Raw genomic sequence first — 15482 nt, 5'->3', positions numbered from 1 at the left:
CCAACAATGTGGATTGGATGATTATAAGTATGCACCACTGTATCACATTGCATCACTATGCTCATTATTATAGTACTGTACAGTACAATAAAGATGTTTTGGGTTTTGGATCACTGACATCCGTATGTCTCCTTCACCCTTGTTGGTTTCAACCCCCCGCCCTTGCCTGCACATCACTCTCTCACCCACCCCGTTCCCAGATATGATCCTTCTTTCTTTGTTTATTCACTAAGAATGTAAATTCTTATGGAAATGTTGCTTCTTTGTGTAAGTATGATAGCCCAATGGCTCTTAATTGTGAAAATTGTCCTAATTTGCATAATAATAATTCCCTCTTTCTGCAAATTACTTACATTTCTTTTTTTCTTCCTACACGTTTTTCTCTGGCAGTTATTGCAGGTGCCCAGGAAACTTGTTTGTGTGCTCAAGGTAACTGTGAAGCTGGCTGGGTTCAGTATAAAAATGCGTGTTACAGGAGATTTGCTTCAAGGATTTCGTGGCTTGCAGCAGAGGTAAGTCCTTTATGCATAGATTATGAGGCCCATAACATATTCAGGACATCCGCAGAAGCATAACAACTGGACCTTAAATCCAAAACCTTTCGAGATAGGACAAACCATAGGGAACCTCCTAACTCCTCCAGACCCTTCAAGCAAATATGAATTAAATACCATGCTTTTGCTGCAGATTACATACACACTTTCTAATAGCTTTCTAACCCTAAACCTCATTAAATGTAGTCATCATATAATGCATGAAACACAAAGCACTTTGTCCAGTTTTTTTTTGTGTTTGATTTGTGATTATGGGCCATATGTATCAACATTCCGTTTTGGGATTCCTAAATAGCGAATTTTTAAGGAATCGCTATTTAGAAATCGTAAAATGGTATGTATGTAGGAATTAGCTATTGTTTAGCGATTCCTTAAAATTCCTTAATTGTGATTAGAAAATTGCTAATCGCAATCATGGAATAATTTCCTATTCATTTCTATGGGCCAGGAGGCCCATAGGAATGAATGTGAAAGTATTCTCAATTTGCGATTCGCAATTTGCTAATCGCAAATTGAGAATAATTTCAAGGGTGTAGGGGTGTCTCAAGAACACCCTGCTGCACCCCTGAAAATGACATGTGTGCGCATATGGCGAGCGTCACATGGCACCTTTGGTTTTTAATACAAATGCTTTTTAAAAAGAATTCGCAACTTACCACCAACTAGAAGTTGGTGGTAATTTGCGATTCCTTAGGGCATTTTGGAATTTCTTTTTTCATTTATACATTGCTTTTAAGGAATCGCAACATTTGCAATTCCTTAAATACAAACGCAAAATAAGGAATGTCAAATTTTGCGATTCCTTATTTTGCACCCAAATTGCGAATTTCGTCGTTTGCGAACCAATTTGGACTTCATACATATGGGCCCACATGCATCAATATCGGCTTTTGCGAGTTCTAAATTGCGAAAAATAACGATTCGCAATTTAGAATTCGCAAAAGCCTATGCATGAATATTTTTGTTTTCTTTTTGCAATTCGGTAAAAATCGCTATTTTTAACGATTTGCAAAAAAAATGCAAATTTTCAATTGCGAATTCACAATTCCCATTCATTCCTATGGGCCAAAATGCCCATAGGAATGAATGGTAATTGCGAATTCACAATGTGCAATTGCAATTCATCAATGCATTTCAAGGGTGGAGAGGGGGGTCAAAATGACCCCCCCCTGCACCCATGAAATGTACTTTTCAGCATAAGTTACATACACACATGTCCTAAGGACATGTGTGTCTGTAGCTTAACAGTTTAAAAAATGCATTTTTGTGCATTTTTAAACAATTTCGCAATTTACCACGAAGTTGAACTTTGTGGTAATTTGCACTTCCAATTTTAAAAATCGCACATTTTTCTGTAATGATGCATAGCATTTCAGAAATCGCACAATTGCGATTTCTTAAATGCTAACACAATTTCAGAAATCGTAAAAAAGATGCGACTTCTAAAATGGCATGATGCATCCCAAACAGCACTTTTGCATTCGCAAACGGCCGATTTTAAGGAATCGCACCGTTTGCGACTACAAAAATGCTTGATGCATGTGGGCCACGGCCCTTAGAGTTTAACAATATAATTCATTCACTCTGCAGAATCACCTCTAAGGCCACTTGTCTCCCATGATGGACATCCTTGTTTGTTACAAACCTGCAATTTTGAGTGATTCACATAAAACATTTACGCCCTCATAACACATGGATGGATCCCTATCATTCTGAGCAGCACTGGATGCATAAATACAATCGCAAAATAAGGAATGGCAAATTTTGCGATTCCTTATTTTGCACCCAAATTACGAATTTCGTCGTTTGCGAACCGATTTGGACTTCATACATATGGGCCCACATGCATCAATATCGGCTTTTGCGAGTTCTAAATTGCGAAAAATAACGATTCGCAATTTAGAATTCGCAAAAGCCTATGCATGAATATTTTTGTTTTCTTTTTGCAATTCGGTAAAAATCGCTATTTTTACCGATTTGCAAAAAAAATGCAAATTTTCAATTGCAAATTCACAATTCCCATTCATTCCTATGGGCCAAAATGCCCATAGGAATGAATGGGAATTGCGAATTCACAATGTGCAATTGCAATTCATCAATGCATTTCAAGGGTGGAGAGGGGGGTCAAAATGACCCCCCCCCCTGCACCCATGAAATGTACTTTTCAGCATAAGTTACATACACACATGTCCTAAGGACATGTGTGTCTGTAGCTTAACAGTTTAAAAAATGCATTTTTGTGCATTTTTAAACAATTTCTCAATTTACCACGAAGTTGAACTTCGTGGTAATTTGCACTTCCAATTTTAAAAATCGCACATTTTTCTGTAATGATGCATAGCATTTCAGAAATCGCACAATTGCGATTTCTTAAATGCTAACGCAATTTTAGAAATCGTAAAAAAGATGCGACTTCTAAAATGGCATGATGCATCCCAAACAGCACTTTTGCATTCGCAAATGGCCGATTTTAAGGAATCGCACCGTTTGCGACTACAAAAATGCTTGATGCATGTGGGCCACGGCCCTTAGAGTTTAACAATATAATTCATGGTAATTTCACTCTGCAGAATCACCTCTAAGGCCACTTGTCTCCCATGATGGACATCCTTGTTTGTTACAAACCTGCAATTTTGAGTGATTCACATAAAACATTTACGCCCTCATAACACATGGATGGATCCCTATCATTCTGAGCAGCACTGGATGCATAAATACAATCGCAAAATAAGGAATGGCAAATTTTGCGATTCCTTATTTTGCACCCAAATTGCGAATTTCGGCGTTTGCGAACCGATTTCGACTTCATACATATGGCCCTTAGAGTTTAACAATATAATTCATGGTAATTTCACTCTGCAGAATCACCTCTAAGGCCACTTGTCTCCCATGATGGACATCCTTGTTTGTTACAAACCTGCAATTTTGAGTGATTCACATAAAACATTTACGCCCTCATAACAGATGGATGGAGCCCTATCATTCTGAGCAGCACTGGATGCATATCTATTTCTGGTACCTCGCATTATGTTTCCAGACACGTGCAGCTTCCTTCACTCCAGTATTATTGAGCCAATATGGAAGTGGAGGAGATGTTTGTACAGCCTCTTCTGTAATACCTGCTCTTGGTTGCTTAGGAGACAATGAAGAGGTGGTGAAGTCCAGAACATAACCAAAAAACCTGAAGTCCTGTTTAATTTATATTTACCGTCTGATGACTTCATTTACCCTTTTTGAGCAGGGATAACATGGCTGGTTTTGAGGTAATCAGGAGCAAAAGTAGGGGTAGTGGTTCTTGCACTGACGACCCCTAATTGGCTCCCATGAATGCAATGGTGCCACATTGCATCTCCACATGCATAACAACTAATGTGAATCAATCAATAAACCCTGATGTAAACACAAAAGGCTGGAGTCTGTGATCTGATACTCGGTGGGTCAAATATCTCACGAGGCTTCATAGAAACATCTCCATTTGAGAATGGATTAACTTTAAAGCATCGATGAATGAATTAATGTAAAACAAAATTAAATTAAGAGCTACCGTGTAGCTCTTGAAGATATGCTGGGAAAACATTAACATTTCAGTATACACAGTATAGTTTAAAGAAGACTTTTTACACATTGTGTTGGAAGCTTGTTGGGCCAGTGTAAGTTCAATCGTTGGGGTTTCTGAAATATCTATACAGTATTATACCATGTCCTCTACCACTTTCCGCTTGTGCTTTGGCTTACAGAAAATGACACTTTCTCAGTAGATTTAAAGTTATCAAGTTAAGGCACAATTTTATACCAGTGAATTTATAATATTAGTAGCTGGAAATCTCACTATGAAGCTATGGTGAACAAGTCAAACCTTAAGTAGGCGACTCATGTAAGACCAAACCAGAATGTGCTCAACATCTCATTCAGCATGCTAATGCACCATTTGGTTTCAGTGAGTTCTATATCATCGTATCGAATTTTGTTCTATACAAACAAAAAATATTCACTGTAAGAAAGTGTATGATTAGTTGCAAAGCATTTGAGTCTTTCACAAGATATAGTCCTCAAATTTCCTCTTCTTGGAAATCAAGCATGTCATTGTACCACTTGATTCTCTCAGAGTAGTGAAACATAGCATTTCAAGGCCAGTGTTTTTTCTTTTAAAAAGGAACAAACATTTATTACACTACTGAATACAAAACATTAAATTACAAACAAATACATACAGGTAGGTGGAAATATTTTTGGGTGACACTTCCGTATCACATTGCAGCGTTAGTGGTTCCTGAACCCAATAATTGACAATTCCATCCACCTATAACGGATGTAGCAGCACAGTATGAGGGAGTGTATTTACATGAAAGCCAGGCCTGCTGAATTTTAATGGTGTCACCACATAAGTAATACTGGCAGTCACGTGTTATAAGGTAACATTACAGGACCATTAGAATAACTAGGAGCAGTACGGGAATGCAGTAGGTAAAATAGTGAGCGTTGCTTTTTCAAAGTTTTAAATTAAGTATTACAATGTGTTGGAAATGAGGTGTCTGGATGGCAGAGCATGCACCCCGTCCAAGCAGGAGCCACAGTGCTAGTCAGGGTAAGTCACAACACAATTTAAATTCTCCTCTGCTCACCCTGTGGTAGCTTAGCCAGAGCAATTAGGCCTATTTTAAGAGGCTATGTGTAAAGCATGTGTGCACCACTTAAACAGTAAAACAGTGGAAAAAAATGACAAAATAAGCCAATACAGCTAAGAAATATAAAGTGCGACTGTATAAATAATACAATACAAAAACAAAGAAAATACTCTATGTAGAAGTGGAGTGGAATGTTGAAGGAATACATTTCAAAGTAACGCTTAGAAGCAAAGGGATAACTGGTTGTGGCGGACCGGTATTAAGTCAAAAGTTCATGTATTCCACGAGGGAGCGAGGGCCAAATGCAGGCACCCACTTAGGCCTGCTGAACAAAAGTACATTGATAATAGGTATGCATGGACAGAGAAGGGGTGCAGCCAAGTGATGCTTCTGTGTTCTCTGATGCAGCAAGTGCAATGCAATGAGGGCTGTGAGCAAAGCATCGGTCATGCATTGCGGCGAGACTGAGTGAGATGCGACAACTCCAGGTGTGATGTGCTAACCTGATTCTAGCGGCAGCAGATGACATAGATAAAACTGCAGCAGGCCCTTAGGTCCAAGTCCAAGGGTCCAGGACTGGGTTGGCACCTCTTGGCAGGACAAATTCACCAACAGATGAGCCTAAGGGTTGGAAAAGGAGAGTTCTAAGTCTTTTGTGTCCCTGAGACATAAGCAACATGAGGCAAGCCAGCAAACCCTTAGAGTCACTCTGGGTTCAAGTGATGCAGGTCCAGTACTTCTCAACCAGTCAGAGGGAGAGTGGCAGCAGCAGGGCAGCACAGCAAGGGAAGAGGACAGCAACCAGCAGATCCAGCAGGGTGGCAGCCCTTTAGCAGCTCAGTGGTTCATCTTCTTCCTGGTAGAGAAGTCACAGGTTCTGAAGTGTACTACTTTGATTGGGTAGGAGACCCTGTACATATACCCAACTGTGCCTTTGAAGTGGAGGTGACTTCAAAGAGGGGTCTTTACAGTTCACAAGTTCCTCTCTTCCAAGCGTGAGCTTGAGACTCTCACTGAAGGGTAATCAGCCCTTAATATGGGGTCTGCCACTACCTATTAAAGTGTAAGTGTCAGCCCTTCTCCCCTACCTGCCCAGGGAGAGTCATCGGACGTCAGATGTATATAGCTGGGTACTAAGACGCACATATCCTCCCTACGTTTGTGGCTGTCTAGAAGGAACGCACAGAATGTAGCCTGTCACGGGAAACACCAATTACATTGATGTAAATACATCGCGGTGCTATCGCCCCGCGACTTTTACATCGCATGGTCATTGACATCGCAGCCTTTTAGTCCGCATGCCACAACGGCGCGATGGCATTAACATCGCATGCGATGTTAAGATGCCATTACTCGGAAAAATAGCTAGCACGTTATTTTGATACTGGGCATTCGTTTACGTCCTGTGTGAAGAACCTCGGAATAATCACAGCACCATCACAAATGGTTTCTGAACTAGCACGTATTTAAACAAATGGTCTGCTTTCGGTGCATTTTAATAGTTTCTGGGCAGTCCTGTGTGAAGAACATTAGAGCTACTGCGTTATGTCAGGTTAACATTACGTTTTTTTGTTTCTTGTGAGGTACAGCAACATATAGCCTCTTTTGTAATTAACTGGCTGAGACGGGCTGAGACAACTAAATTATGCCATTACAATGTCACGTACATGCCCCTCTTTATAAAAATGCTGAAAAGAAACGGTCAGAGATGCTGGCTACAATCTTGTTGGGCGACACAATCGCAACAGAAACGTTGTTATTATCAAGCGTATTCACAGCCTACATATGTTTTAATGGCGCAGATGCAAATTTAAAAACGTCGCTATCACAACTGGGTGGATGGATGCATGAATTAAGGATGGGTGGAAGGATGGCTGATGGGGGATGTTATAATGGTGCATATGTCAATATTGATGGGTGGCTGGATGAATGGATGGCAGGTGAAAAAAATCAGTGGCTATCACTACTAGATGGATGCATGAATGAAGGATGGGTGGAAGGATGGCTGATGGGGGATGTTATAATGGCGCATATGTCAATATTGATGGGTGGCTGGATGAATGGATGGCAGGTGAAAAAAAATAGTGGCTATCACTACTGGATGGATGCATGAATGAAGGATGGGTGCAAGGATGTGTGTGGTGGATGAATGGATGATGAATGGCTGGATGGATGCATGGATGGGTGGATGAATGGATGGCGGGCGGAGGAATGGATGGCGGGTGGCTGGATGGATGCATGGATGGGTGGATGGATGCATGGATGGGTGCTAGGTGGATGGCTAGATGGATGCATGGATGGATGCATGGATGGGGAAAAGTGTGGATGGGTGCGGGAAATATAATTTTCTTGAGCGACAATCAAATTGGAACCTTGGGCACATGGGCGAATGCACATTAGGCGCACTGACAAAGCAATCCTGAACAGTTTAATTTTTTTCGCCTGACCAAGAAAAGTATTTCTCAGAATAATCACAGCACCATCACAAATGGTTTCTGAACTAGCACGTATTTAAACAAATGGTCTGCTTTTGGTGCATTTTGATACTGGGCATTTGTTTAAGTCCTGTGTGAAGAACATTAGAGCTACTGCGCTATGTCAGGTTAACATTACGTTTTTGTTTCTCGTGAGGTCCAGCAGTCTCGAGAGCACGATGTGCGCAGGGAAACATATAGCCTCTTTTTTTGCATGCTATTCTCTATCGCTCCTCTTCACAGGAGACGTAAAGATACGATGGAGACAGTTCCCTGTAGGTAGCCGTATTGTTTTCAGATGCAAGTCCTGTTTGGAGCAAAACCTCAATGGTGGCGGGTGAAAGGTGAACACTCCTCTGGTATTTTTTTTTCATGAGTCACATGTAGAAGAATACCATCTGCCAAACGTAGATGTTAAAAACGAACATCAACTAAATGTGCATGTGTGAGGGAGAAAAGGGAAATAAGAGGAAGAACCATGTCTTGATCTCGGTTTTCCATTCAAAACATTTGACATCCCGCATATTTCAGTCAGGTATTTATTTCCTCGTGTGTGTGCTTAATGGCTTGTTAAACTCAGTGTTATTCAAAGGCCCGGGATATAGATTTCCCAGCGGTGCACAGTGTATGTCGTAGAACGGCATTGCTAGAACTAAGATTTCGGATAGAAAAGCACATTAGTGAATTCGGCTCAGGATGACAGTGCAGTCTGTAGAATCATAGCCATTGTCCAGTCTGAAACGTGTGGGCTCAAACATCGCGTTGTCATGTCGGGCGATGTAAAGTCGCCGATGTGACACGCTAACCAATTAAATGCCCGCATTTGCGTCGCAACAACCTGCGATGAGAAAATTGCCGATGTGACTGCCGTTGCGATGTTATGACCGCGATGAAAACTGCCGCGCGGTCTTTGTTTCCGATGGATCGTCATACAACCGCCTGTCACCCACCCCAAATGTGCATTGGAGGCAGGCTGTACGGCACACACAGCTAGGAGCAAAGAAATGCTCACTTTCTAAAACTAGCATTTGCCAAAATAGTAATGGTAATTCCAACTTTACCACTACAGATTATGCCAATCCTTGCAATTGAAAATATATAAAACATAATGCAGATACTTATTTCTGATATGAAATTATAGCCTAAAAGTGTGTTAAGGAATTCCCAGTGTTACCCAATAGGAGAAGTAGACCCCACAATAGTGAAAAACGAATTGAGCTGTTGGTCACTACCAGGAGATGTAAAGCTAAGAGTACATGTCCTACCTTCTACTTATACAGCAACCTGCCCTTAGAGCTACCTAGGGCCTACCATTGGGGTGACGTAGGTGTAAAACAGGTAGAGTTAAAGGGCTGGCAAGTAACGTTCAATGCCAAGATGAAGTGGCAGTAAATTCCACATGCAGGCCCTGCAATCACTGGCCTGATACCTAGTTAAGGGGATACTTATGTGAGTGACACAATCAGTGCTACAGATCTACTAGTTGAATTTAATGTACAGGTCCAGGGCACATGTAGTGCACTTTAATAGGAACTTATAAGTACATTAAACATGCCAATTAAATTGAACAATATTACCATGTTTGGGGGAGACAGCACAAGCACATTAGCACTATTTGGCAGTAGTTAAGTGTGCAGAGTCCTAAATTCAGCAGCAAAAACAAGGTTATAAAATGTAGGGAGGAAGGTAAAAAGATGGGGTAAGACCATCTTAATCTGTCAGGGCTATACACCATGTGTCTCAGTTTTTGTTTTATATTACCCAAACATCCATTGCAGTCTTAGAAACAAATGCAAGGGCTCCTTGCATTTCAGAACCCAAGAGAAGAAGCTTCACTTTTCTCTGGGTCAAGGATTGAATTGCCTGGGAGAGGTAGGGCTGGTATTGATAAAAAATTCCAGGGAGGTGCAGTTCCTCACAACACAAGTACATAACGTTGTTGCTGCCTGTGTCCCTCTTTTCTTTTCAAACCAAATGTATTGGTGTTTATTTTCAGCAAAAGGACCCAGATGGACCATGTACATAAATGGGACTCTGAAAGGATGAAACCCCAAAAACATGTAAAATCTAAACGTATGCGCAGAAAGCCGCCGGCAACTGCCCCTCCAACTTCAATGCAGCATCTAAAATCTTATACAGTTTCAGTTCCAGGTCTCCTTGCATTACCCAGTATTTCTTGGCCATATTGTCTGAGGTCAGCATCTAATTGTAGTTTGGCTGTGTGTACCGGCTCCGAAGAGCAAGCCCGGAGAATTTGCCCACCTCTACCAAATGTTCTGATTTTTCGTAGGAGCATTCCCTAGCCTGAAATAGTCCAGTTTCCAGTCCTCCACTTCCATGCTCTCAGAGACTGCCGCACACTGGTTCTTCCACTCTCGAGTCCAATGGTGTGTATAATGATTCTGGCCTAATACCTCACTGATGTGGAGGAGAAGCAGTTTTGGGACAAATGGAATGTGTCATGCTATAAATGCTCTCAAACAACACACCACCCCCTTCCAGAAGCATGACAATGCACTGCAGCTTCACACAGTATGTATGAACATGCCTTCCTCTGCCTCACAATGTAGGCATGTGAAAGATCCTATGAGACCCAGGCGCCAAAGGTGGCTTCGCGTATAGTATACCATATGTGTATATTTAAATTGGATCAGTTGCAGACTGGAAGATATTGTCACTCCACTAGGGGTCTGCTGGGCCTCTGCTCAATCATATGTGAATACGTTGTCAATGTTGGCTTGCCATGCCACTCAGAGGGCATTCATTATAGTGGAGTTGTTAGTGACGAAAGATTGACACATTTTGGGAACTTTATGGCTATCTAAATCCCCCATAGGAGCTTGCCTTCAAGCAGGGTAAATTCTGGGAGGTATAAAAGGTTGCACACATACTAGGAGAAAGCATAACACAGGTGCAAGTATTTGTAAAATTGGCTGCGATGCATTAGGAATTCAGGTTAGAGCTCCTAGAATGATCTAATTATGATGAAGGTCGCCCAATGTAGAGATGCCAATATGATCCCTCCCTAGAAGCCCATCAGCTTAGCTACCTGTGGGAGGATTGTGCCCGCCACAGTGCAGTCTTCCGCTTCAAGCGCCCCACCAGCCCATTTTGCGAAGGGATTGTCTCCGTACCTGCAGCACTACTCCTGTCACTGGAAGGAGGGAACCCATATGCTTCACACTATAAAGTAGGCTCAGTCCAGAGGTATTAAACATCACCCACACTTTGCTGGCATAAGCTGGGTCATCCCGTGGACTATACCACCAGTCATTAAGGATCTGCAAGTGGTAGGCATCATAATATATTTAAACATCTGAAGCAAATGAACCAAGTGAGGCATGAGAGCCATCCATCAATTAACCAGGCCCTTAGCGATAAGTTTGACCTCGATGTTAAGGAGAGAGATTGGGAAATATGAAGAATGAGCCACCGTCCGATGCCCTGGCTTGGGGAACACAACAATTTCAGCATGTCTCCAATCTGGGGGAAGTCCTGCCCCTGTAAATTGCTATATGGAATGCCCACAGCAGGTATTCCCCCAATTCGGGTATATATGCCTTGAGGAATTTCCTTGGAAAACAATTAGGTTTAGGGGCCTTCCGGGCTGCAACTCCAACAGAGCCACATCTATTTTTTCTTCCCTAAGCAGCTCATACAGCTGCATGCTGGTGGACACAGACAAGAATTTAGGGGGCAGGGCTTCAATAAAGTCTGCTATTTGGTCCGTGGTCAAAACCTCTCTCTGGGCATATAGGTCTTTATAATACTCAGCAACACTCCATGCCACCTCTCTGGGGCTCAACTACAATCCACCCTTCCGGTCATAAATAACTGGCACTGGGGCCACTGTGCGGGACACCTGACAAAGCTTATGGAGCATTTTGCTAGATTTATCACACCCTTGTTATATGCGGCTCTGAGATGCCTATCAGGTGGGCTTGGCCTCATCTCGGAGCAACTGTTGGTATTTTTGTTGGATAAGACTTACTTGTTGCAGTGCCATTCCACCACCCTCACTATTACCGCTTTGCTCAAGGTCCATCATCTGTATCTCGATTTGAGACACCTCCTGAGACCTGCACCTATGCTCACGGACACAAAACACCCCTCCTACAGTACTATTATAGAGGAGACAGTCTCAGTGTTAAGTGAGAAGTATTCCGGTATGGCACAATATAAATACGCTCAGTAAGAATGGTTACTCAAGTGCCAAGGAGAGACGCCATCTAAAAGTTGGGTGCTGCAGATCCATGTGAAGCCATGATGCCACTGTCACAGTCCTTTAGGCAGAATGTCAGTACCAGACATGATGTATGAGGCCGGTAAACACCAGCTGGCGGAATAGGTGGGAGCCTTGGATCCTAGAATATTATGTGTAGGCAGCATCAGCGGGATGATATGCACTCCAAGCATCCACCCACCCCAGCACGGCCACTGGAGACCTTAGTCTAGACCCCTGTGCATCTATGCCACCTCTCTATGTGCACCATCTATCCACCTCTGGGGACACGACATAATTTTAATCACCTTCAATAACAGCCAGAACATCTTGGAACTCTCCCCACAGGCAAAATATGTGGTTTATAATGGTTTACCCCAGTGGTGGGGTGGCATAGACACTGCAAATGACCAGGCATTCCCTATATATTGTACCTGCTATGAATACAAATATGCCCTCAGCATCCACCCATACTTTGATGGATCTAAAGGTGACCCTGAGGTGGATAAGCACAGTTGCACCTGGCGATCCCCTCACAAACCTGGAATTAAATATTTGAGTACCCAAATATAGCCAAACTTGGGACCTTGGACCCCAGGAGGTGAATGTCCTGTACACGGAGATGGTCAGCGTGTTACCTTTAGCCTGTTTAAGCACTGCTCCATGCTTGATCTTATTTAGGACTCCACAGACATTCCACGTTAATAAACAGAGTTGCCCAACGGGATTGATGGGGTATGTATCAGCCCCCCAGATCAGAGTTAGAAATAGAAGAGACAGCTGCGGACAGAATTATGGTCAAGTGGGTGCCATTCCTGTGCATGTCAACCTTTTTAAAAAACATTAGAACAAACCCTTCCTTCTCTCCCTTATACCTCACAAATGTTGAATTTTCTGTCATGGAAAAAGTCCATGCCCGACACCATTGGAGGCTGTGAGAAGGGCCCATCCAATAGATCACCATATTCCAAAAACAACCCAGAGTCTGCCAACCCTGTTTTTGTGTCTATTTGTTCCTTCAAATATTTTCTGTTTCTATGAATTGGTGTGGGACTTGTATTGTGTGTTGTGTCCTAATTGTTTGATCTATTGGTGTTTTTAAATCTTTTATTCCCATGTCTTGTAAGTTAGGCCTGACTGCTTGTTGTCAGCAAACAACGGTTTGAGAAATGGGACAATATACTGTGACGTTTACTGTACTCTACCCCATTTTAGTAGACTTGTTACTTGTTGTAAGTGCATACCTACCCGTACCAATAACTGGGCCTGGGTGGAGCTTGCATAGTAGTACTCCACAGAATTATATGGAGTTACTAGAAAACTCAGTGACATTCCACAGAGTTCTGGGGCTGGAGGAGTCACTTATTGCCCCGTCCCTCCCGCACCCGCCGTGCTAAAACCCTGGCCCCCCACTAAACCCCGAACCCTCCCTAACCCTAAACAGTACTGTCCCTGCCCCCCACGTAGTAAGGCCTGCTGGCAGGGAGACTTACCTTCTTTCTCCCAAATCGGTGTCCTGCCTGCTCCTGCAGTGCTGCGGCTCCACTAGCCTTCTGTAGCGCGGCTCCAGTTCAATCAATTACCAGGAAGGACTGCAGTGCACACGGCATACTGTGCGAATGTATGCCTGATTCTGTCATGGGATTTGATAGGGTCAGGCATGCCTTCACTCAGTATGCCATGCACAGTGCAGTTCTTTCTGTTAATTATTAATTGAACCGGAGCATCGCAGCAGAAGGTGACTGGAGCCAAAGCACCGCAGGGGCAGGCAGGACACCTATTAGAAGGTAAGTCTTACTCTGCTTTGCTCCGCTTGCGGAGTTTGGGAAAAATGCTGGTGGAGCGGACTTATCCACCCAGCCCTACCAATAACCCACTTACCAATAGGCCTGTAACTGCTGTTAAAGGTCCTATTGGAATTAGGAGACACTTTGTAATAGGGACCAAATACACTGCACAGAACATAATCATTTCATTACACATTTATTCATTAAGAAAGTTTATATAGCGTGAACATGACCACTGAGGGTTTCAGAGCGCTTTACAGATTATGCAACAGGAAGGGTACAAGAAAACACAACAGAATCAACAAAGCGAAAAATTCACAGTCTAAAAATGTCTGACATTCTCGTGAGCCAAGCATCTGGGCCAAATTCAACAGCTTTGAACCCAGAATCAAATGGAAGAGCCAAGCTGAGGCAGACATTTCTTCATCAGGACCCCTTTGACTTCTTTTTTGAAGAAGACAGTAGAGAGGTTCACCCTTACTTCGGTAGGAAGGGAGTTCCAGATCCTCAGAGCTATACCTGAGAAGGCTTGGTTATAGGTCTTTTTTTTCTTGAATTTTTTTGTTAGACCAAAAGGGTGCTTATGCTTCTGGAGGCTCTCAAACCAAAAGAGAGCTCCAGTTTCTGAACGAGGTAAAGGGTCTTGAAGTGGATGGCTTTCTGTGCCATGCATGCTGTATCCGAGATTCATATGTAAGCCAGTTCAGGTTCCGCAAGTCCGGAGAGATATGGGGATATTTTTCAGTGCCAGTAAAGAGCCTAGCAGCGGAATTGAGGGCAGCCCTAAGAGGAACTGTCTTCACTCTTGGCAAGCAGCAAAGTGTTGCGCCACCATAGTTCAGCTTTGAGATCACAAATGCTTGTAGTGCAACCTTTAGGGCATGAGCGGGGAGAAAGGGTTTGAGTTTCCAATGGATGCTGAGTTGGAAGTTTGCTCCTTTGGTGAGGGAATGGACGTTTGTCTAATGTAATACCCAGAGAGGATGCCGAATCCACAGGGTGAGGTCTACAGTTAAGAGCAGTCATCTGATTCAACCATTGTTCCATGACCAGAGATTGTTTGTGGGGGGAGATTAGGAGGAATTCAGGGGCATATTACCAACAACTAGCGATAATTATCGCTATGTTGGCTTAGCGGCAATATTTTTATCGCCGAGTTGCGGTGATTTTTATCGCTTAGGAACCTTGCTATTATCAAGGTTTATCTCCTAAGCGATAAAAATCGGCCGAAATGCATGAATATCGCTGAAAAGTCAGCGATATTCATGCATTACCGAGCTAATGCTCTTAGCCATGTTATCCACCTACCATTGGATAACATGGCTAAGAACTGCTCAGGGGCAGGTGTTAGCTTTTGGAGATATTCACGCTTAGCGCGAATATCTCCAAAAGTTGGTAATAGGAGATAGCGATGTTAGCGACTGTTTCCAGTCGCTAACATCTTGGCACACCCACTTTGCATGTCATTAGTGATAAATTTCACTGACATGCAAAGCTGGGCCCAAGATGGTCGCTATCTCCTACTAGCTGTCGCTAACTGGTGTTAGCGACAGCTAGGTAATAGGGAGATAATTTTATCTCCGCTTTCTTGGCTTTTAAATCCAAAAAAGCAGAGATAAACCCCCTTGATAATATGCCCCTCAGTTTTTAGAGCATTTAGCTGTAGGTGATTACGTGTCGACCATCTTTGTGTTTCCTGCAGGACTGAGTTGAGGGACCTTGGGGCATATTACCAACCAATAGAGATACTTTTTGTCTCTAACTTGTTTAGAGACATAAATTATCGCCGCAAATCGGCGATTTTTATCGCAGATAAACCT

At 42.8% G+C, this 15482-nt stretch overlaps 1 protein-coding gene across 1 annotated transcript in view; it reads left to right on the top strand.

Annotated features, from left to right (window-relative positions):
* Positions 1 to 15482, top strand: part of LOC144769223 (echinoidin-like) — a 213835-nt gene that overhangs the window by 119104 nt on the left and 79249 nt on the right. Inside the window, exon 3 of the mRNA XM_078653269.1 lies at positions 391 to 512. Coding sequence (XP_078509395.1) covers positions 391 to 512 — 122 coding nt within the window. The remainder of the gene's footprint in view (positions 1 to 390; positions 513 to 15482) is intronic.

Source organism: Lissotriton helveticus, chromosome 1_1 (assembly GCF_964261635.1).
Source record: "Lissotriton helveticus chromosome 1_1, aLisHel1.1, whole genome shotgun sequence".
NCBI lineage: Eukaryota > Metazoa > Chordata > Amphibia > Caudata > Salamandridae > Lissotriton > Lissotriton helveticus.
This window is presented reverse-complemented; position numbering and strand designations above follow the sequence as displayed.